The sequence below is a fragment of the Nyctibius grandis genome, chromosome Z (genome assembly GCF_013368605.1).
Source record: "Nyctibius grandis isolate bNycGra1 chromosome Z, bNycGra1.pri, whole genome shotgun sequence".
Taxonomy (NCBI): Eukaryota; Metazoa; Chordata; class Aves; order Nyctibiiformes; family Nyctibiidae; genus Nyctibius; species Nyctibius grandis.
The window spans coordinates 2091556-2113833 of record NC_090695.1 but is presented as its reverse complement, the minus strand read 5'-3'; the positions used below and the strand labels follow the sequence as shown (position 1 = coordinate 2113833).

The following is a 22278-nucleotide window of genomic DNA, read 5'->3' as shown; positions in this document are numbered from 1 at the left end:
CTGGAATTACCTTAGGTAACGTTTGTGTTCGGACAGCATGCATGTGTTATTTATCATTCCCCAAACAGGTACAGAGCCTGATTTTCTTGGGGTTTTTTTGCTTCCTAGAGGATTCCTGAGTGAACTCAGAAATATAGATACCACTGCCATTTTGTATTGATATGTAGAGTAAGGTAATGAGGATGGTCTTCTCTTCTTGCTGCAAAAGTTCTTCCTGATAATCCCAAAGCCATTCATTTTAACCATCTTTTTGATGGATAGAAAGAGAACAGTTTCCTCCCAGCTATGCCCTGTGTGTTTTCTGCCTTGGCTAGAAGTAACTCTAGAAATGCTGCACGGCCGGAAGCGTGTGCGTTGGCGGGCACGCTTCTGTGTGGTGTGAGGTTGATCGCTCCCACGTGTTGTGTGGGTTCCCCCTGTGGTGTAGCTGTGTCCATCAGACCTAACAGAGGTTGCCTTCACCTCATACATTAGCATATCTCTTCATGTTTGTGTGTGCGTGTTTGTGTTGTGTATTCTCTTCATTGGTGTTTAGTGTGTTTTCCAAAATTAGACCAAGAGCTTTGGGCTTGGCTACTTTAGATGCTGCAATCGCTGTATCAGCCTTTATCTCTGTTATCTTGTGTACAAATTTGACTGTGTTTAACAGCCCGTTATAAAAGGGTTCAAATATGTAAGTAAAATACCCATAATTATCAGTCAAACAGTAGTATTTTGCATCGCAGCTTAACAGAACCAAACATGTTGTTATAAATGCTTTTGACACCTTCAGTTGAATTCCAAACAAATTGCAAGGGAATTGGACTAATTTGGTTTATTTATTAAAAAAAAAACCAAAGACCTTTGTGACAGAATTGTCTGAGAATTCTAGAATAAAAATAGTTTTGAAGCCAAAATTTCTATTATAAGCTCAGTGAGTGTAAAATGTTAGGGGTTTTTTTTTGATGGTAATACTGTTTGGATTGCTAATTCCTCCCCCATTGTCATATCCAAGGGACACAACTAGAAAAGTTTGTTTTCCTGAGTTAACATGCCTTAATAAACAATACTATGTTCTTACTTAATGATGTCTTATCAAATGGCCTCAATGTCTTTAAAGCTGGCTTCAGTCGTGCTGAGGGATCTGGAGGAGCGACCAGGGAAATTCCAGGATTGCTTGACAGGGGCACCGTGTGGGATAGGAACTGCATAGGCAATGTCCTGGAAGAGGCCATGAACTGCTTTGCCGAGATGCAGAGGCAGACAGAGGAGAAATTTCGCATGTGGATAGAAAAACTAACCCGTCTTGACACGGATGAAGAAAGCAAGCAACGACTGGAGCCCAGGGAACCTAAAATTCAACTAGTTGGCCAAAGAATCCCCCCTACCACACAGTCAGGGGCTTTCATACAGATGCCTGATAGCCAAGTACTTCCACAGCAGTCATTTAATTCTTACGTGGGCTATCAAAATGTCGATGCTACGCTAGAGTTTCCAGCGACTTTTAATAACAATTTTCCACCTATCTTTCCAGAGAATGGGAATATTGCAGAGCCTGATATGAATCAATCATAAACTTAAAAAAAATTCCAATCTTTGCAATCTTGATGTTACTTTGGATTATGCTAAAAACAAGGTTTGCTTTTCTCTTCGTATGTTTGTTTTGTTTTTCTCTCTTGGTTTTTATTACCATGGTATGATTTTTTTAAATTTATAGATAATATATATGTAGTTTTAAAAAAAAAAAAAAAAACAAAACACAGTATACCCATGTGCACGTGCCAGCACACACATCCAAACACCTTTAAAGGTGCGGGGGGGAACCACCCTAAGCTTTCATCACCAGACTTGGGAAAATATAACTTAGAATCCATGTTTAGATACCCCAAAATCACTAGAGCTATGTTTGTTACAATAGGAGCATTCAGAGTATTCATCCAAATGCTCTTTTTGCATGTTAAAACATTTATATAAGGAAATAAGTTTTATATTTAAGGATGTAAAGTACCCTAGAGAACCAGACTAGATACAGACCCGTAACATTTCCTTAACTATCTGTTTACCCCCAAGTTTTGCAGCTTGAACATGTCACACAACTTTTTTCTTCTACCTTGTTAGGCAGAAATAATAAATAAGCTTACCCTAAAGATTTAGCTATATATAACAAATGTGCAGAACTGATGTTTTTTTTGTCTCCCATTTAGTAGTTCATTTTCTGTCCAGAGTTTTTATTAATGTCACTGCTGTGTTGCACATGGCATATTTATGGAAGCAGATGTCTTATATTGTGTGCACAAATACGCACATGTATACATATATATGTGTTTGGTTTGGGTGGAACTCATCTCCTCTAATTTTAGGTGTCTAGTTTGCTCCTCTGTGGATCTCCTGATGGGAAGAGATAAGCACCTACAGAGGATACCACCTGGCAGTGTCTTTCTCTTCCATTAGTTGTCTAAACCTCCCTCATGAACAGTTTAGAATAGATAATTTTCGGCTAAAGTTAGGTGAGATGAATCACACCCAACTGCGTGTGCATGCATGACCCGTGCACACAAAGCCCTGCTGCTTCCTCCTGTATATACGATCGAACTGCATCCTTCATGCTGGAATAAAAATAGTCGTGTCAGTCCTAAGATAAGCAGCCGTCGGTGGATGGATTGAGCCTTGGCACAGGAATTTAAAGGAAGGTTTGATAGTCAGGTTAGTAAACACTGCGGTGGTCTGAAGGTACGTGTTGCTGGTCTGGGTGAGACAGCAAGAGCTTCTTCTGAACGCCACTGAAATCATTATTTACTTGTGCTGGGGAATGCCAGAATAATAGTTTAATTTAAATAATACAATAACTTGCTATTGTATGGAATTTTTTTTAAATACTGATAGTTATCCTGAATAGGCAGGCTTGAAACTGTGATGTTTAAAATAGGATTAATTTAAACTATATATTTAGAAATCTCTATTTAATTCTTACTACTATCACTACACACAGGGATTTTTTGGTCACCTCTCCATTAAGGCCTTTCTTCATGTTAAGTAATTCTCCGTAGCTACCAAAAATGTATATTTATCATCAGTTAGAACTTGCTAGAAGTTTCTAATTCAAATTAAAATTCTAATAGTGGAAACTGAAAGCCTTTGCGTAGACATAGTTTAAGTAAAGAGAACACTATCGGTCTCCTTTACCTCTGTTATTTTGATTTTTAAACCACTGTCATTTTGTTTTCTAATTGTTTTAGTGTAATTCCTTTTCTTCCCATTGGAAATAACCACTATATCTACTGTAGGTCTGATTTTCTTTTTTCCCTCCCTGAAATCAGTGAGAGCTTTTCCATCAATTTATGTGGGGGTTTGGATCAAACCTGTAACAGGAACTGAAGAAATGCTTTTTGTTATCAGTATAATACTAACACTGGTGTTTTAACATTATTCTTGGCCCAGACTTACTTTTTTTTTTTAAGTAAGTGATGCCTTCATTAAAAAAAAAAAAAAAAAGAGGTTAGAGAGCTGTGTTATTTTCAGAATAACTGTTCGACAGATCACCTTCATGCATAATTTTGATACAAAGATTTTGATATAAACTTGTAAGAAAACTCCCTCATGTGAAATTGTGTGCATTTTTAACTTAAAATGACTCATTTAACTTTAACCTATAGTTATGTTTGATTGCAATTTAATAAACTTGTCCTCATCTGTTTAAAATTTAAGATCCTTCAGGGAAGATTATTTGCTGACGTAAAAAAAAATCAGATCCTTCTGGTGTTCATAGATTTGATATATACTTATATACACCTTTATAATGATAAGAGCAGCATATTTTAAAGCATGACAACTTTACAGGTCTTCCCATGCATGCAGAAGCAGCTTTTTGCAGTGCCTGGTTTCTTTTAATGTGTAAGAGTCACTCAACTCAGTATGTCTGTAAGCATGCCCTTAAACTTTTTTTTAATAAAATAGTATATATGGAGCAATTAGGTATTTCAAAACAAGTTGTGTAAGGAGGTCAGTTGAACTTATTTATCTCTCAGACTGAAACCCTTTATGTACTGATCTCATAAACGGATAATAACTTTGTTAGGGATGGAGCCAGTGAAATTTCTGCTGACTTTCAATGTCTTGGTTAGGTAATCTTTAAAAAAAAAATTTAAAATATTGAAATCATTCAGTGTATTAATAGGTAAACATTTGGATGTGGTTACTGTGGGCAAAAATTTAAAACTTCCAAACATTTTTATCCATTACTGTTAATTGTTATTTTCAATGCAAGCGGTTGTGAATGTGAAAGAACAAGCAGAGGATTACAGCAGGCGAACACGCAGGCTTTAAAGCTTGGCTTTTTCTAGGGTAAACTTATTCCAAGGTACCCACAAGACTGAGGGAGTAGTTCATATTAGATAACAATTTTAACTTAATTTCCCCACAAAAGCTACCTAGTGTTAAGGACACCTGTGCAAGACCAAATGGTCGTAAATGGTTTGGTAAACGATAAAGATTGTTTTGTTTGGTTGCTCTTGCCTCAAAACTGGAGCCAGATCTTGGGCAGTCATAAATCAGCTCCTTTGAAATGAGAAGTGTGCGTTGATTTACATGTTGAGTATCTGGTCCGTTAGCTTGTTTTCCATGTGAAGAAATGTTTCTCCGTCTAGGAACCAAGAGGGGAACCCCACCTCTGTGTTGCTCAGGTGTAGTCTAACCTACCTGATGAAGGATTTGGCAGGCTGTGCAATTAAACAGGAGCATCTCTCTTCTTGCTTTGTATAGTGAATTTAAAAGATGCAGAGAGCTGAAGAAACCAACCTTCAGATGCCAGTACTAGTGATAGGTCTGTATTTTCAACGTGTGCGTGACAGCCTTTGGCATCTCTTTGAGAAAACAGATTCCTAATATATAATTTCTTTTTTTTTCCTCCTGGAAATATTTTTGCTATATTATATGGCTGCAGTTAAGTTGGTCATGATTTCCATTATAAGCTCTGATTTTCAAAGGGCTTTGACTAGAACCTTTCAGGGAGTTAAAATTTCTTCAGCTGAAATTTTAACGTAAATTTAATCTCATCCGTTCCGTCTTTCATTAAAGCAATCTGGCCTTATTTAAGACTATTTTAAGATTATTAGAAGGCAACTCTTCTACTTTCCACCCCAGAGTTACATTCTGAATGTATGTTTATGCTCACGTCAACAAATTACTTCAAAACCACCAAATTAACAAGTAGAGGAGAAATCAGTAGTTTCGCACAGACGTGGAGCATCACAGATGATAATTTAGAGTTTCTCTAATTGCCCTAGGTTTAATACTTTGGGAGTAAAGAAACATTCTAGTTTCTTTAAGGAATTTTACTTCTATTACGGTTTGAAAGAGTAAATCCATCAAGTCAGATCAGCTGGTGTAATTCCAGGGAGGACTGTGCTGGTTTAAACCCAAATGGCTTATTTGAGTTTCAATATTGCCATTTTTAATATCAAATTGTATGTTTTCCATGTGCTGTTTTTGCATGGGGGCAATTGAACACCCGTGTGGCTGCAGAGTCGGGGTTTAGTGGCAGGGGAAACACGGCTACTCTGTTAGCATTTTTTGTGCGAAAGAAAGAAGTCTTTATGTAAAGGCTCAATCTAAATGTCACTAAATGTCAAACTGACAGTTCAGTAAATGAAAAATTAAGGATCCCCTCTTAGAATTGAACGCTACGTAGGAATCCTTGGAAGTGCAGGGGCTTCACTGTGCAGTGTTTTTGCAGGCTTGGCTGCAGGTTCTTCCCCAGGCATTTGTGCTGCTTCCCTCCCTTGGGTGGGTTTTGGTAAGGAAGGTCTATAGGAAATTTTGCACATCATTTTATTTGAGGGTTTGGGGTTTTGCTTCACGTGTTTCTAGCAAAACATCTGAATTTTCAGGTTTTATTTAGAAAAAAAAAAAATAAGGTAATATACAACATAAATTCAAGTAAAGGCAGTGAAACTTTATTCAGTGTTTCTATTGCGAAAGGTAATTGAGCAGGGGAAAAAAAAAATCTTAAACCTTTCAGATATACTGCTCTTCAGTGTTATTTTTAACAGTATTAGGACAAAATAATTCAGGCAGAAATATACATATCTATTTTTTTAAGTTCACAGTGTCTTTTAGTGTTTTTGCAGGATTGTTAGGTTATTGTATCTGAGCTGCTAGAGTTAAGACTGGAGGACCAATCTTAACTTCAACGAAACGGGATTATATTTGGCAGTTATTTTACGAATTGAAACGTTATTTATTATCACTGATTTCTCTTGTTAGTATGTTTTGTCTCTTCCTGTATCCGCATACTGTAAATCTCTTTTTTTTTAAAGTAATATTTCAAGGGCATTAAGATATTAAATCCTAGCCCTATTAAAACCAATAGAAAATTACTACTAATTTCAATGGGGCTAGCATTTCACCTAGTAGAAATTGAATTTATTCTGCAGTTTTCGGTCAGAGAATCCTTCAGCTGACTTTAAGGGGAGCCTTTGCCTGATGAGCGTGTGTAAATCAGGCCAGTTGAGTAGATGTTTCTAAAATAATTGGGATCTGCACCATGACTGCTGCAGTTCCATTTGGAAGCATTAAAACAAACGCGCTGTGTAATTTGTACTGTAGAAGCTAAAATGTTCAGGCTGATTGATAAAGATGGACAGTACCTTGCAAAACATGAAGCCAGAAATCGGTCTTTCTCCCAAATTTGATTAGTCTCGTTGTGCTGGATCAGCAAAATGAAGGCACATGGAAAATAGGCTTATTAAGTTAGAAGCAATTTCGGGCGCTCTGTTAAATGTCGCAGGCTGATCGAGCAGGGGGTCAGTCTGGACCGTGAAAAGTTTTTGCATCAAGGCTGTATCACTCCTTCCATGGGAAGATGCAGTTTGTCCTTGCAAAAATTTGATGTTTCCTGGAGGGGTGCGTGTTCGCCTGCCTTTTCCTAACGTCAGTTCTATGTACATAGAGATTTTTTGGTTTTAACTGTCATAGCCACGTAAGAATAAGGTATGATGGCTTCCAAAACCCTCCTGATACACTTCTGCAAGTAAAACCGGGGAAGAGATCTGGCTAACGTATCTGCTTCCATAATTAACGAATCATTAGGTGGCATCCATGAAAATAAATCTATCATGAGATATAAAGTGCACGCCGCTTCCTGATATTTTCAATACGCAGCCGTGTTCCATGTGCCTTTGCTTAACACACAGTGAAAAAGACTTTATTATGTGTCTGTATATAATTTGTTAAAACAAATCCGAGATATTTTCCATCTAGTCATCATCTAGCCTGAAAGAATGAATGTTGATCGGCCAGACTTGAATTTTTGAGATCTCTTTTGATGTGATATGTTAAAAAATGATCCAGTCTGAGAACAGATATTCATTTGATTATGTTATTTCAATTTTATTATTTTATTATTATGGTAAAAACAAAACAAACACAAAAGCTTTACTGTGTGAAATGAAGGAAAATGTGAGGAAGGTGGATTCATTGATAACTTTTTGTTCACTTTATGATTTTAGAGAGAATGTTGTTATACTACAATTGTTTTTTATTGTATTTACAATGTATTCTTTGCCTAACACTGTAAATTTTGAAATGTAACTACTGTAACCTGGAATAAATAAACAAATATAAATAGTAATGAAGTGTTTCATGTTGCTAAACAACATAAAAAAGCACAGATCTCCTGCCCCCCTGTCCCCCTTTGGGAATTGTTTTAGGGTTCAGCCTAGTTTATGCCATTTGAACGGCACATACTTTATGAAACCGCAGCTCATGTCTTAAATAATACCAGGTTTGTAATGTTTATCTAAACCAAAAAGACTGTCACTTCAGCCTGTAATCTTGTGTACGAAATCTTTCTGTGTGGATCAAAGGTATTGATGTGTCCACTGTAGAACTATTTTGGCAAGTCACTTAAGATGAATCCTCTAGGTTTTGCCACACAAAACGTGATTATTTCAATTACTGTAGTGATCATCTGATCTTAAAATTTATATAGGTATTAAAATCCATTCTGTGTTTTGTTAATCCTGGAGTAAATGGAGTTATCTCTTAAATTTAAGCATCAAATGTAAATGAGAGTGTTCTTAGATCTTTTATTATTTTAAAACGTGTCAGTTTTGTGTTATACAAAAATAAACGCAGTTTAGTTTAGAGTACTGAGATTGAGACAAAGCAGTGCCTACATTCACAGTAAAGGTGTAGAGGTGAGGCTGGAAGAAGCCGTGTCTCCTTGGATTTGTGAGTACCTGGGTGCCTCTGTATTGGTGCCCCTTTTTAGCTTTTGCATCTTTCATGAAAGCATTCTTAAATGCTATTTTTAAACTCCTCAATAATTTACCAGTTAAAAATAGCTCATTAATTTGAGGGGAGCGTTGTTTCGAGTTCCTCTGCTTGTTAACCTTGAGCAGGCTGCAAATCTCTGCTTGCCTCAGTTTCCCCCATAGGCATAAGGAGATTAATAACCACCTCGGAGCTGTTAGAGATCTACTAATGGAAAGCTTTTTTTTTGTGAGAATAAAGTGCTGTAATTATTATTGCTATTATTATTGTACCTGTTCTGTGAGTTTTAAAGCTTAGGGTGGTGTTCACACCTAAATAAGGTCCCATATCTCCTCATTGCAAATGATGAGCCCAGAGGGCGATTCAGACCACTAAAATTAGGCTTTTAATTTTAGAATTATTTCGACCAGGATAGTCCTCTGGAGATTTCAGTCTTTTCCCATTACTTGTAGAGAAAATATAGCGAAGTTAAGCGCGTAAAATACTCCGTGTAAATCCCATCCCTAAGGCTGGATTTCATCTTGGTGAACTTCAGCAGTGTAAAAATCAGGTGCCTTGTCTAAGGTGGTTGTCTAAGTTCTTTACTGGGGAAGGAGGGGAGGTGATGCCCCAGGCTGCAATTTCTAAGCTGAGATTACTTGACCCTGAAGTTCCTCTCTCTGGCTACAGTAGGAGGGAGTTTAGGTGATGAGCTTAGCTCTACATGCCTAAATTTAAGAAAGATAAAGAGAAATAGTGACTTAAAGAACTAAATTCCCCATCCAGGTTCTGGTAGCTAATATATTTTGTTTCCTGTGATAAAGTATTGCTGTGCATTGATAACAAAGCTGTTTCAGTGCAAAGATACGGTGCTGCTTATAGGATCACTGCTTTTAACCTACAGCTGAAATTTTATGGTTGATTCCCCGTTTTTGCTTGTGCTGCCATAATAATGGTTTAAGGGATAATAGGAGCGAGGATCTTACAGTTCAGACCACTGAATGTTGAGATGTGGCTCTATGAAAAGCATGGGAGCGGCTAGTAGATAAGAAATTACTGAATTTTCTACGTTGCAAGCTTAAAATAAAAAATTATATGTATAGACCTGAATTTTTGTGCCTGTGGCTTCTGATGCAGTTGTCCTGAGTGGAATTAGTTTTGATGAGCTCTGTAAATTAAAGGAGAATCGGACAGTTGGAAACGCTGTCCCCATGATGACCTCTGCCTCTGAATTCTTTAAAAAAAATTAAAGCAAGCAAGTCTTTCCCTCCCCCAGTTAACATTAAATGTCAACAGCTGTGTTTTGCTGCTGGTACTTATTGACTTTCAGCCTTGTCTTTTCAAGCATTTATTGCTTTAGAAATGAATTAAAGCTTATCACCAGGGAAATGTAAGTCTTGCAGCTACCTCTGCTTCTCAAAAAATGTGATTTTTTTTTTTTTTTTTTCCTTAAATAGATTGTTTAAATTACTGACCAGGGAACCTCCTAATTGCACTACATTAAATTTTGATTCTGGCATGGTTTGGTGTCTGTCTTTCTATCTGTTGTAATCCTGTTAGAGTCAATTATTACCAGGAGTGGCTCTGTTCTAAATGAAAGCAGGTAAAAGTTACCGCTGTGGTTGTAGTTAATCCTTTTACATTTTCAACTTGAAAGCGTTTTTTTTTCACTTATTTCCTAGCTGAAGCCAGTTCTCCTTATTTCTTTGTACCACACATTCACTTTGCATCACATCATCAGATGGTTACGTAGTTGGCTAGGGAAGTATTATTTATTTCCAAATTTAACCCCTCCTATCCCATCCTTGTAGCACTGAAAAGGAAACAGGCTTTTGGGAATGAAGGATTTTTAGAGGATTGTTTTTATATGTCGTCGCTGCAACTTTCATCTGGTTGTAGTTGTCTAAAACTTATATATCGATTTTAATTTTTTTTAAACACGCGTAGGCATTTATTGCTGGAAATCCTAGGATTTGTTGCAGCATCGTCACCGTTATCTTGGCCTCGTTGGTCATTTACTGGTGATAGGTATGGATAACCCTGGTGTCAGGGGGCCTTTCATTTCCAAGTCTGATCCTGAAAGGCAAGGCTGAGAAAAGCAAAAATAAATCTCTGCTCCGATTGCTTTGTCAATAGGCAGCTTGTTTTTTCCAGGTTGTTAAATTGGTGGCTATTACACTGATAAATATAATTATAGTATGTAAATTATATTGAAAATATTTTTGTCTGTTTGATGTATACTAAATTTAAGCTAAGTTATAAGGTGTGCTGTTTGGAAGTGTGGAAGATACAAGAGTGGAGCTACAGATAACAAGTTTATGCTTGTATTTCCTACTGATGAAGACTTTCACACAAGTTATTTCTATGGGTAGGTGATAAGAATATCACTCTGCATGTATATACATTTATTATACATTTTTGCATGATTATACATGTAGGAGTGGTACAATTTTGACTTGAGACTATTGGTGCCTTTTGTCCAAATATCATTTTACTTGTGTAGACACATCTATCAAAAATCAAATTTCACTTCTGCTTTTGGAGATCTTAGTGAGAAGCGAGAGAAGCAAAGACCTGAAGGAACAGCACATAGCTCCTGAAATTTTAGAAAACCTATTGAAAAAATGGTCAAATAGTCAATATTGTACTTGACCCTCGTATCTTCTGCACTCGACTGTTTATTTTTTGTAGATCACATTCTATATGTTCACGCTGAACTCTGATGATGAAGACTGAAAGAAAACATGCCTCTCATGATTCAGTCCAGTTGTAACTTCTGCATGTAATTTAATCATCGGCTTTCACAAATAATTAACTGAACATTAGCCAGCTTCATTTTGAACTCGGTATTCCATTATTTTGTAATTGCCTTTTAAAAAGACAAAGATTCCTTTTCAGTTAATTAGCGGGACTTCTTCTCCAGTCATAATCATCAGCGTTTCATGTTGCGAACAGTTTGGTCTTTAATACATTGGCATTTAACTACCCATTTATTTTTGTCGGGTCTGTTTTAAGTTTGTAATATAACATTGTTTGATGAAATTGTTGTTTTGGAGGCAAGTCCAATCGGAAATATTTTGTGAATTTCTTCTTATGTTGTTGCAAAACTGATCTTTAGTATGACTTAAGCAATATGGTCACTTTAATGAAGTGTGTTGCTAATCACAAAATAGGCATTTCTTAAAATAGTGAGTTGAATTATGTTTCAGGGACCAAGTTACAAAAAAAAAGAAAAAAAAAACACCACAAAACCAAAAAAAACCCACCCTAAAAAACTCAGTAGAAAGAGCTTTTCAGAGAACTAAGTTGAAAACTTCTAGTTCATCATGTTCTTTCTGTCTTCAACAGCCCTAAAAGAAACCAGTTGTTCCTGAAAAGTAGTTTCATTTATTCATTTATTATTATTATTCATTTATTATTTATTAATATTATTATTCTTTGTGACTTTTAAAGATTTCTTTACTCATTTTGTAATTCTGAAGGTCCTGTCTTCCTCAACACATGATTATTTTATATTACCCCATAAAAATTACACCCTTTATGTATCATACCCATAACAAAAAAAGTCCTGCAGACACTCAACCGCCTGAACTCCTTGGGAGTTAAGGAATTGCACGAGCAAAGCTGCTGAGTTTTGGCCCAACCTGTTTTTTCTATTTCATACTCTTTTTTCTGGATGAAGGCTTGGCCCAAAGAAACTTTTGATTCTTTCATTTGGGGACTGGGAACTCCAACCACTTTCATCCACTCTGAGTGGATAAGCTATAGCTGAGATGAGGCGTTTGAGTTAAAATGTATATCCTTTTAGAATTACAATATTTATCTGTTCTCTCTCTGCTTCCACATTAATCTTTGTCTTGAATTTGACTTTTTTTCTGAGACTCTTCTGTTTCTAGCATGCTTTCCAATTATAAGTGATTTTCATTCCTCACAAAGAAAATAGTCCGTCCTAACAAAATAGACCAAAAATAGCTTTTTATTATTTGTCACGAATAGATTTCAGAATCATGTAAGCAATTTTCTCTTCCTCTTTCCCTCTTCGCTTTGGTAGCCAAAGATGCATATGGTAGTCATACTGAATTAAAAGCATATTTATCACTGCACATTATCGTTTTGCTTCTTGTTATTCTCGGTCTTAAAAAAACAACGCCCAAAAAATATTGCCATTTTGAAAAATTCCCCTGTCTTTGACAGCTAAATGTTATGTAAGGGAAGTTGCCTAATGTTAAATTTATTGTCACTGGATCAGTTATATCAGAAAGTTAGTTTGATTCAATCAACCATAGAGTAATGTAAACTGTCACTTGAGTTTTGTAAAATTCTCTAGTTAAATGTCTTGCCAAATTTAACATCATGTAACTTATTATTTTTTATTTTAAACTGAAGGTCTTATCCTTTTAAGTTTGTAAATGTAACGTTGTCAGATATGGAGATGTTCATGTGTTAATGTGAAAGATAATACACAAATAACTGATACATCGATAAACGTGGTTTTCTTACATTTGTGTTTTCTGTGTATGCAAAGGTTAAAATGTAATCTCAGACTATGTTCATTAACTGAAGTTTAATAATTCATATAATTTATAGTGCTTTAAGAGCTTCATGTAGGAGATTGCATTAATCCTTAAAGAAATTATTTCTACTTTTAAAGGTGTTTTTCACAGTGTGCTGACCTCTAATACGCGTTGCTTTTCTCTCCTTCTGCAGATGGGCCTCCAGTTGTAGCTCATTATGATCTATCAGACACAAATTCAGACCCAGAAGTGGTAAATGTGGACAATCTGTTGGCGGCTGCAGTAGTTCAGGAGCACAATAATTCTTTAGGAAATCAAGACTCAGTATCTACCTGGAGAACCAGAGGGCTGCTGGATGAACTGAGTGCTGATACAGGTTGGTTTAAATTCTCTTCCTCTGATGCTTGTTCCAGCATCTTAGGTGGCGTCTCTCCCTTTCTTGCTTTCAGTATTTTTGTAGTTTATACAGCTTTAAAAGCTCCTCGTGTGGATTTTGCAATAAAACCCTATAGGTGCTTATTAAAAATGTAACATTTATTCCAAAATACAACTGATAAAAATTGACAAAGATTCCTGAAATGTATTTTTTGACAGTAATTTTCTTAATTGTTTCTCCTCCTTTTTCCTCTAATTACTTCTTGGAACTTAGGTCTGGGGCTTTGGTGGTGGTTTTTTTTTTTTAAATTAAAGTAAGCCAAGCTTGTTACTGAATGGTGGATTATGACAACCCATGCCACCAGCTAGTAAACCGATCATAATCTCATTTTAAGTATTGTAGTTGTCTGTTTGTGTCTTTTTTTTGTCTCTTTATTTCCTTAAAATAGAGTCATTAATTATTCCTGTATGCCATCTGCATTTCTAACACAGAACCACAGAATGTTAGGGATTGGAAAGGACCTCTAAAGATCCTCTAGTCCAATCCCCCTGACGGAGCAGGATTACCTAGATCATATCACACAGGAACGCGTCCAGGCGGGTTTTGAATGTCTCCAGAGAAGGAGACTCCACAACCTCTCTGGGCAGCCTGTGCCAGTGTTCAGTCACCCTCACCGTAACGAAGTTTTTCCTCATATTTATGCGGAACCTCCTGTGTTCCAGCTTGCACCCATTGCCCCTTGTCCTGTCGAGGGATGTCACTGAGAAGAGCCTGGCTCCATCCTCTTGACACTTGCTCTTTACATATTTATAAACATTAATGAGGTCACCCCTCAGTCTCCTCTTCTCCAAGCTAAAGAGACCCAGCTCCCTCAGCCTCTCCTCATAAGGGAGATGTTCCACTCCCTTAATCATCTTCGTGGCTCTGCGCTGGACTCTCTCTAGCAGTTCCCTGTCCTTCTTGAACTGAGGGGCCCAGAACTGGACACAATACTCCAGATGCGGCCTCACCAGGGCAGAGTAGAGGGGGAGGAGAACCTCTCTTGACCTACTAACCACACCCCTTCTAATCCACCCCAGGATGCCATTGGCCTTCTTGGCCACCAGGGCACATTGCTGGCTCATGGTCATCCTGCTGTCCACCAGAACCCCCAGGTCCCTTTCCCCTACGCTGCTCTCCAACAGGTCTGTCCCCAACTTATAACACACCTTAGAAATTGGACAGATCAGCATCAGATAAAGATGAAGGGTGAAAAGGTGCTGGTAAGTGGGCTTAGCATCAAGAGACAGCAAAGGAATTTCCTTCAAGAAAGCAAGAGCAGGAATATCGTGGAAGAATTCAGAGAAGTTCGTGTAGCTCATAAAAATTGTTCATCTTCACTAAGTGCTTGCAACTCTTTATTAACAAAAGAGGTAAACAACGATGTGAAATGCTGCTGTGTTGCAGATGCAGAAAGCTAACAGGGAGTGTTTCCTATCAGCTTCATCCCGTAGCCTTGAATGCCAACATACTGCCTTCCTTTCCACTCATTTTTTTAATACACATGTTAAGATTTTTAACTGCATGAGACACGGAGTCTTGCCTGCAGTGGTGGAGCACGGCAGCTTTTTGTTTCATGCTCTGTTTTCCAAACATAAGCCTGCCAAAGAACACCTACGTTGGAAGTGTCCTGGTAGCTCTGAGCTACTTTTCAATGTCTATGAGGCTTAAATACGAGTGTGTGGCAGATTTTGAAAGAAATGATCAGAAGAGCTGAAATTAACTTTATTATATAGCACTAATGGATTGGTACTTCAAAAGAGTGTAAAGAAATAAAAAGTAATGTTTCTTACCAAGCTTCCTTCCACTTTCTGCTTACGAGTACAATGCTGCGATGCAGGTAGAAATTTGTCTTCCTTCCTCCACCTATATCCAAGGGGACTTGCAGGGAAGAGGTTGCCAGATTAAAAAAAAAAAAAAAACAACCTAGAAATCTTCAAGAAACTTCTTCATCCCTGACCCAAGAAACTTCTTCATCCCTGACCCTATGGGAACGTGTCCAGACAAATTTGCTCCTGGAGCTACGGCCACGTCAACGTCTGAAAGGATGAATCTCTTTTTCTTCCTACGTACACCTTGCCCCAGAGCCCTGTAGCAGCCTCTGTACGCCTCTGGCTGCACATTTGTCAGTACTGGCCTTTTCTTACCGTGTCTGGGATTGCACATTTGGAAAGCAGAATTTTCAAATCTTCCATCTTATTCTGAAATTTAATCTTCAGCCAGTATCTAGTTTAACAGACATTAAATGATGTGTTCCCATGGGAAAATAGCAACATAAGCTTTATCTAAGTGAAAATCTTATTAGGACGCACTGTCTTTGTGCACGGGCAAATATTTGGGGCTGTTTTACAAGCCCAGATGTTGCAGGGCAAACAAAACATCTCCTTTGGGCGTCATCCTAACGTTCGAGCAAAGAAATTAACAGCGTAGGCATGTTACTAGGCATGAAATTTGTATGGCCAGAGGCTGTAGATCTATCTGTGTGCTATAATCCTGATTTATACTCAGCTACTGTTGCAATATTTACTCTGCTAATCGTGGTTTCTCTACTGCTAATTACCTTTTTGTTGTCTGGACTTAAAGCTATGGTAATATGGTGCATTGACAGCACATGAATAAAAGCCTCTGAGCACTTCCATCCCACGTTTCACAGTGTGCCCAGACACTTCTATTAAAGAAATATCCGTGACCCATTTGAGGACTTTCTGGCAGTCAGTGATATTTGCCAAGAAATGTTCAACTGAACTGTAATGTTACGAAAAGCCTGCCTGGGCTATTAATTTGTTTAAGTTCAGCTGACAAATCTTTTTTGTCTTATGAGGTGGAAACTCCTCCTTTGGGTACGTGGCAGCACACAGGTTTGCTAACCCTGATCAGATGTTGCACTAAAGGTCTTGGCTTTCCAAAAACTGAACATACAGTATGGTCTCTGCCCCTCTATTTGCTTGCATCTTTTCCAAGTACTTTAAGCAGTCATTAGAGGGTTTCCTTGGCACTTTTTTTAAGTTTAATTTCTTCTCTCTGTGTCCTCTTGGTCTACCTGGGGGTATAATCAGTTCTGCATGTTCGCACACCTTTGAAATTCTGTGGATCGTTATTGCATCTTCCTCCTCTCATCTTTGAAGAGGTGTCCAGTCAAGCTAGATGTACGTAATATATTCATCTCATCTCAAATTTCCTGCTCGACAAATGATTCTTCCCCTGTGTAATACAGACGAGTGGGTGGTTTCCAAGAAGTAGGTAGTGTCTTCTGCTTCAGGGCTGCCCAGCGTCCCCCAGGTTACTGCTAAGAGAGACAGGAGAAGTAATCTTTTTTATAGGAAGTTTTCTCTTTTTATTGAAATCTTATTTTTAACTGATTTTTTTAAATTGTTTATTTTCTGCAAAGCAAATAATAATTTTGGCTGTTTTGTGTTTTCCGTACAAGTATTATTTAATATGTCACAACACAGCTTCACTAATTGTGGTGAAGAACCTTCTTAGCAGTACTTGGAGGGAAAGGCAAAACCTGCCACACTCGTCAGTATTTAGAGAGGATTTGTCGTTTGACAGACTGATGAACTGGATAGCATTGAGGAACTGTAATAAAAAAACAACACTTCTATATATGGAACTTACGAAAAACAGATTTTTTTTTTTCCAAGTATTTGTAATAATGTTAGAGCAGATGTGTGAAGCAGTGTGATGAGAAACTGATGGGTTTGTTGGGTTTTTTCATTGACCAGCTTTGCCTATTTTTTTTTTGAAAAAGAAAATAAATTGATTTTCCTTGGTGTCTGTGATGTTTCTGTCTTTGAGTTTGATTTATTGACAATAGATTGTCTTGTTTCTTTATTTGAAAGAGGTTTAGGCACAGTCTGACTCTTAGCATTGTCGTGAAATAACAGCTGGAAAGCCTAATTACATCAAGTGTTCTTGAAGCAATAGTCAGGCTTTGTTCACATTTGTGTGATAACACCATCACTAGAGCTATTGAGATGGGATAAATCCAGTCGTCATCCTGTATCAAGTGATGAACTGAAAATTGGATAACTTGATCTAATAAGATTTTCCAATCTCAGTGTTTCAGTCTCTTTTTTTGTTAGCTTGGGAAATTCCTTTTGCAGCTGATTTCTGAGTTGTGTAAGCTGTTAAACACTGCCTATATTTTCATTTTGCCCATCTGTAGGTCACTTGGATCCAGGCTTCCTTGCAAGTGACAAAACCTCTTCTGGTAATGCCCAGATCAATGAAGAAATTAATATCGCCTCTTCTGATAGCGAAGTAGAGATTGTTGGAGTTCAGGAACATGCCAGGTATGAATTACTTTTTCTTGCTCCAATATTTCTTTCATTTTATCAGAATATCTCTATTGCCAAAATTAATAAAGAAGAAAAACTGCTGACTTCCACTTCTGTAGTTACCCATCCATGACCGATGCCCAAAAGGCAGCAAACATTGCACTAATTTTTTCCATTCTGCTGGTCACGGTGATGTCAGAATGTGTTTTTCTGTAGAACGTTACCAACTTGATAAGTATTGAGATTAAGCATGTGATTCGGCTGTCAAACATTAACAGGATAAACTTATGTAGTATTAAAATACCAAATATCGAGATACCAAATTTATATACATCAGGAATTAAGATTTTAAGGGCATAGTGTGCATATGCAAACACATAAACAAAAGTATTTATGTGAGTTCTTGTTTCCTTTCAAAATATTCACTTTAAGCATTTAATCAGCTTCGAGTTTATTTAATTAATCAGTAGTTGTAAAAATACTATCAACTTTTCAATGGCTAATGTCGTAAGATAGCCCCTTTAGATTAAAAATTGGATCCTTAGGAATCTTGGTTTTATTTCAAGGTACAAGAGAGTTCAAATCCCTGGAGTAGATGAGGGTAAGGAAGGCAGAGGTTTCTCTCAAGCTCAGACAGAAAGCTGTCCAGCTGTGCTCCAGCTCTTATTCTTGATAGGTGTTTTTTGATACTACTCTTCATCTTTAGTCTATGATCTTTCCTTGGCTTAAGGTATTATGAAGTTGTACAAGAGTGGCATTTTCATACAGTGTGGAGGGGTAATTTGCTAGAATAAAAGCAAGTGCAGTATACAGACAAGCTCTTTTTAGAACTATTCTGCTGCCTGGTGGATGCTTGGAGGTGGAAAAGGGGTGTGAGGGGCAAGGGGCAGAGCTGTTCCTTGTTGTCCCTTCAGTGCATCTTTCCTGAGGAAAGGAAGAAGGAAGGTGTACAGGACCAGGCAGAAAACTGTACAGATAGTGTGGGCACAACCCAATGCTGTTGGATGTGAAAAAAGGAAATTTTAAGGTGCTGAAGGAAGAGAGATTTAGTCTTTGCTTCTAGAATAGTGAAAGCCCTTGCATGGCTAACTCTTTTGGAAGATGCTAATTCCTTAGGAAGTAGCTCCCCTGGCTGTTTATCCAGCAGACCCAGGGCTTGGAGGATCTTTGTCCTAATGATAAGCAGTGTGGACTTGTCCTCCACTACTAGGTCATGTAAATCCATCTAGCACTATGTACACATAGAAGGGTTGCTTCTGCTTGAGGTCCCCTGTTCAAAAGCTTTCCATGCTGCTTGCCTTGATAATACTTACCATGTACAAGAATGGGAATGTTAAGTAAATGCAGAGCTGCTGTTTAAAAGCAGTTTTAGTAGATATGGACTGAAATAATTTCAGCAAAGACGTAAAGCACACTTTTGTGCTTTCCTTTGTTCATGTAACCATCTACCATCTCCCAAAGACTAGTTCTTACTGGCTCCGTTGAATACTCACACGTTTCCGTTGTTCGAATCCTATTTAGAGTTTTATTTCTCTTGCAGGTCTAGGCTTGCAGTTATGAAGTATTGATGGGCTTCTGACAGGGTTGTCGTTTGGAAAAGGTTTAGGTTTTTGATCAGTGTTTTTTGCATGCTTAGTTAGTATGGTGTTTGGATTCGGTTCTTTTGCTCACACTGGTTTTTATCGTGCTCCCTATTCCATGTCATTGTCATCACTGGACTGGCATGAGTTGTGACACCCTAGAGTCTGTCCATCATTTGTAGTTTTTCAGATTGCTGGTGAATCGGTGGTGTTTATCATCATTGGATTATTACTTGGCATCTACTCAGGACACCAAGTCATGTTTTTCAGCTTGTTTAATTTTTGTCCAATAGATTTTATTTTTTTTTATCATGCATGTGAATAAAACAGTCTTCCTCTGTGTTTTCTTAGGTTCCCCCCCTCCTTTTTCTGGTTGCCTTTACTTCCCTTAGCTACAGATTAGAAAGCATGTTCTCTAAGCTGATGTTTGAACGTTTTGCTATTCGCTGCTTGTGTGACTTGTTTGAGGATAAACACTTCCATTTTTGCGAGGTATCACTTCTGTGAGATAATTTATAGCTTGCTTTTTGTCATCTTCAGGGAGAAAAGTTAGGATTAGCTTTGCCTGAGCACTGAGAACTGTTCTGTATCAGAACGATGGACCGTAGTCCCTGAGACTGAACTTTGTATTTTAGTTTGTTTTGGCTACAAGCTTTTCTTGTCAGTTACGCTTAAAAATATTTCTTCTTAAAATAAAACTTAAAATAAAAAAATCTGCTACATTTGTTAGAGTTCCAGTCTGTTATTACTAATTCTTTGTAGATACGTACTTTAGGTATGTATTTTTAAGACTGAAGAAGTAATAAAAAAGTCATTCTGAACATCACATCCAAAAATAAATAGCGTATCTGTGAAGGAAATGAGACATTTATATGCAGACAAGTCAGAGCTCGGAGAATGAGATTTTTCATTGTATTCCATGAAACTCTAACCAGAGCCAAGAGATGTGAGCGTAACACACGTAGTTCTGGAGAAAACTAATTGCACTACCTTAAATTAAAACAAATAAAATGTAAACGTCAGGGATATTTGAGCAGTGCAGAAAACCTGGGTTCCTGAAACACAGTACATGTGCCTTCACAAAGAAATTGGAAAAGGTTACCCCAGCAGCCAAACGTGTCCTGCTTATGTGGGCAGCCAGGAGCAGCTACAGCCAGCACCCACACTTACAGGAGCAAAACAACTTTTGCAGCACTAGGTATAAAGTTTTACTAGCGCTTGTTTCAGATTTACAGCTGGGAATGGAGTGATCTTCTTAAAGACTCCAGTAAATTCTTGTCGTCACTTCATCCTATAACAAAATCAGTCTGTATTTCATTTGGTTTTTTTTTTTTCCTAATTATTATTAGCCTGTACTTCAATTGTCACGTATCTATTGTAATTATAATAGGTAAAAATACTGTGCAAATAAGTGGATATGTGCCTCACTTCAGCAAGGCACTTGTGTGTGCTTATCTTTAAACACATGATTTAGTCTCGTTGTCTATAATCACTGAAAGCTTAAATGTTTTGCTGAAGTGGGGCTGTACTGTTACCAGGGAGCATTTCCCAGTATGTTTGTAATTTTATTTAAGAAAACCACAGAAAAATCAAGTGTGATGGCTGTAATGTAATTACGAGATGTCTCTTGTAATTATTGTAATGAAAGTCTCATTATGCCCTTATTTTCACATGGTTTTGATTTCATATAGGAAGATAGCTTTTCTCTTTGTCTCATCAAGCCTCACTTAATTTTTTTCACTTTTTTAGAAGTCCAGCAGGTAAAACTGCTAGCAGGAAACTATGCTTGTGAGTAATGCATGGTACTACACACGATGGGGCAGACTGCTTCAAGGTCCTTGGGATCCATGCGCGTGTGGATGTGTGCATAAAAATGCCCACATTTTACACCCACTGGCAGAAATCAGTTCTCAAAAGTAATTTAATCACCACCACCAGCCCCAAGTTTAAATTTACCTTTAGCCTCAGCTTTGTTACTGGGTATTTATGATGTTGTGGACTCTACAAATGGAAAATCCACGAGGACATTTTGGAGAGGGACGTGTTACCACGATGCCTAAGTGGCAAAACACTGCAGCTAAGAACCTTGTGCCTGAATTCAATAGCGGCTTTAACCCTTTGTGTTTTTTTTTCCCTTGCTGCAGGTGTGTGCACCCCAGGGGAGGTGTGATTCAGAGTGTGTCTTCCTGGAAGCATGGCTCAGGCTCACAGTACATTAACGCTCAGCAAACGCAGTCATGGACAGCTGTGACTCCCCAGCAGAATTGGTCTTCGCCCCCAGAAGTAGTAGACCTCACTTTGGACGAGGATACCAGGCGCAAATATCTACTGTAATGCAGTGTCACCGTGTTCGTGTCCCCACCCTTTCTCCCCTTTGTGGCACAGAAGTTCATTGTTAAAGCTTCAGCTTCGGAAGCCCCGTTTCCTGGCATTATGAAATTCAAACTCACGAGGTTTTCCATTTCCATAAGAGCGTAGTATAATTCCAGTATCATTTAAAATGGGTTTGCCTCCTCAAAGGAGGATTCCTCCCAGAATTAAAAGCCAATAGCTCCAAATTTAAAACACTTGTGTGTTAATCTGAAGAAATAACAGTGTGCAAACTTACGTCCTCCCAACCTTTGCCGCCTCTGACTTCAGAACACTTTTAATTTATCAGTATATTGAGTTTGTTAGTAGAAGTTAGTGTTTTGCTGTGTGAGCATCAGTGATTTTGAGAAATGCTGTGTCCTCACTGATGTCGGTGGAACTGGGGGAATTCAACACTTCCGCAAATTGGGCCAAGAGTATTTGTACCCAAGCTGATTTGGTTACGTTACCAGCAGGAGGGACTGTCTTTAATACAAACGGCCCGTAACATATGCACTGAACAGCTTTTAATTAAAGGATTTTTTTTATTTTCAATATAATTTATAGTTTACACTCTTTTCAGTGCTGAGTCTTCTGTCTGCTTGACTACTGTGTTTCACTGATCATTTCCCACAGCTTGTTACGGTTTAAAACAGTAATAATAGTGACTTAGTAGCAGCTGATGATTGCAAAAGCACAAGAAAAAGAAAAGTAATAAAAAGGCCCATCATCCCCTCTCCTTTTTAAATATAGCTGAACTTTTTTTACCTATATCTGAGTCTTGCCTGGAGAAGAGGAGAAATGAAACGTTTTGCTCATAGTCTTCATTTCTGCTGTTGCTTATTTGCTTCATTGACCATCTCAAAAAAAAAACAAACCCCACAAAAACCTTGCAAAGCCCCAGCCTGGCA

At 37.7% G+C, this 22278-nt stretch overlaps 1 protein-coding gene across 2 annotated transcripts in view; it reads left to right on the top strand.

Moving 5' to 3' along the window:
• The window catches only part of ARK2N (arkadia (RNF111) N-terminal like PKA signaling regulator 2N), a 43357-nt gene extending 21417 nt beyond the window's left edge, over window positions 1–21940 (top strand). For both annotated transcript variants that reach the window (XM_068423751.1, XM_068423750.1), the window contains 3 exons: window positions 12937–13119; window positions 17327–17453; window positions 21163–21940. In XM_068423751.1, coding sequence (XP_068279852.1) covers window positions 12937–13119; window positions 17327–17453; window positions 21163–21352 — 500 coding nt within the window. In that variant the 3' untranslated portion in view covers window positions 21353–21940. The remainder of the gene's footprint in view (window positions 1–12936; window positions 13120–17326; window positions 17454–21162) is intronic.
• Window positions 21941–22278: the final 338 nt, after the last annotated feature.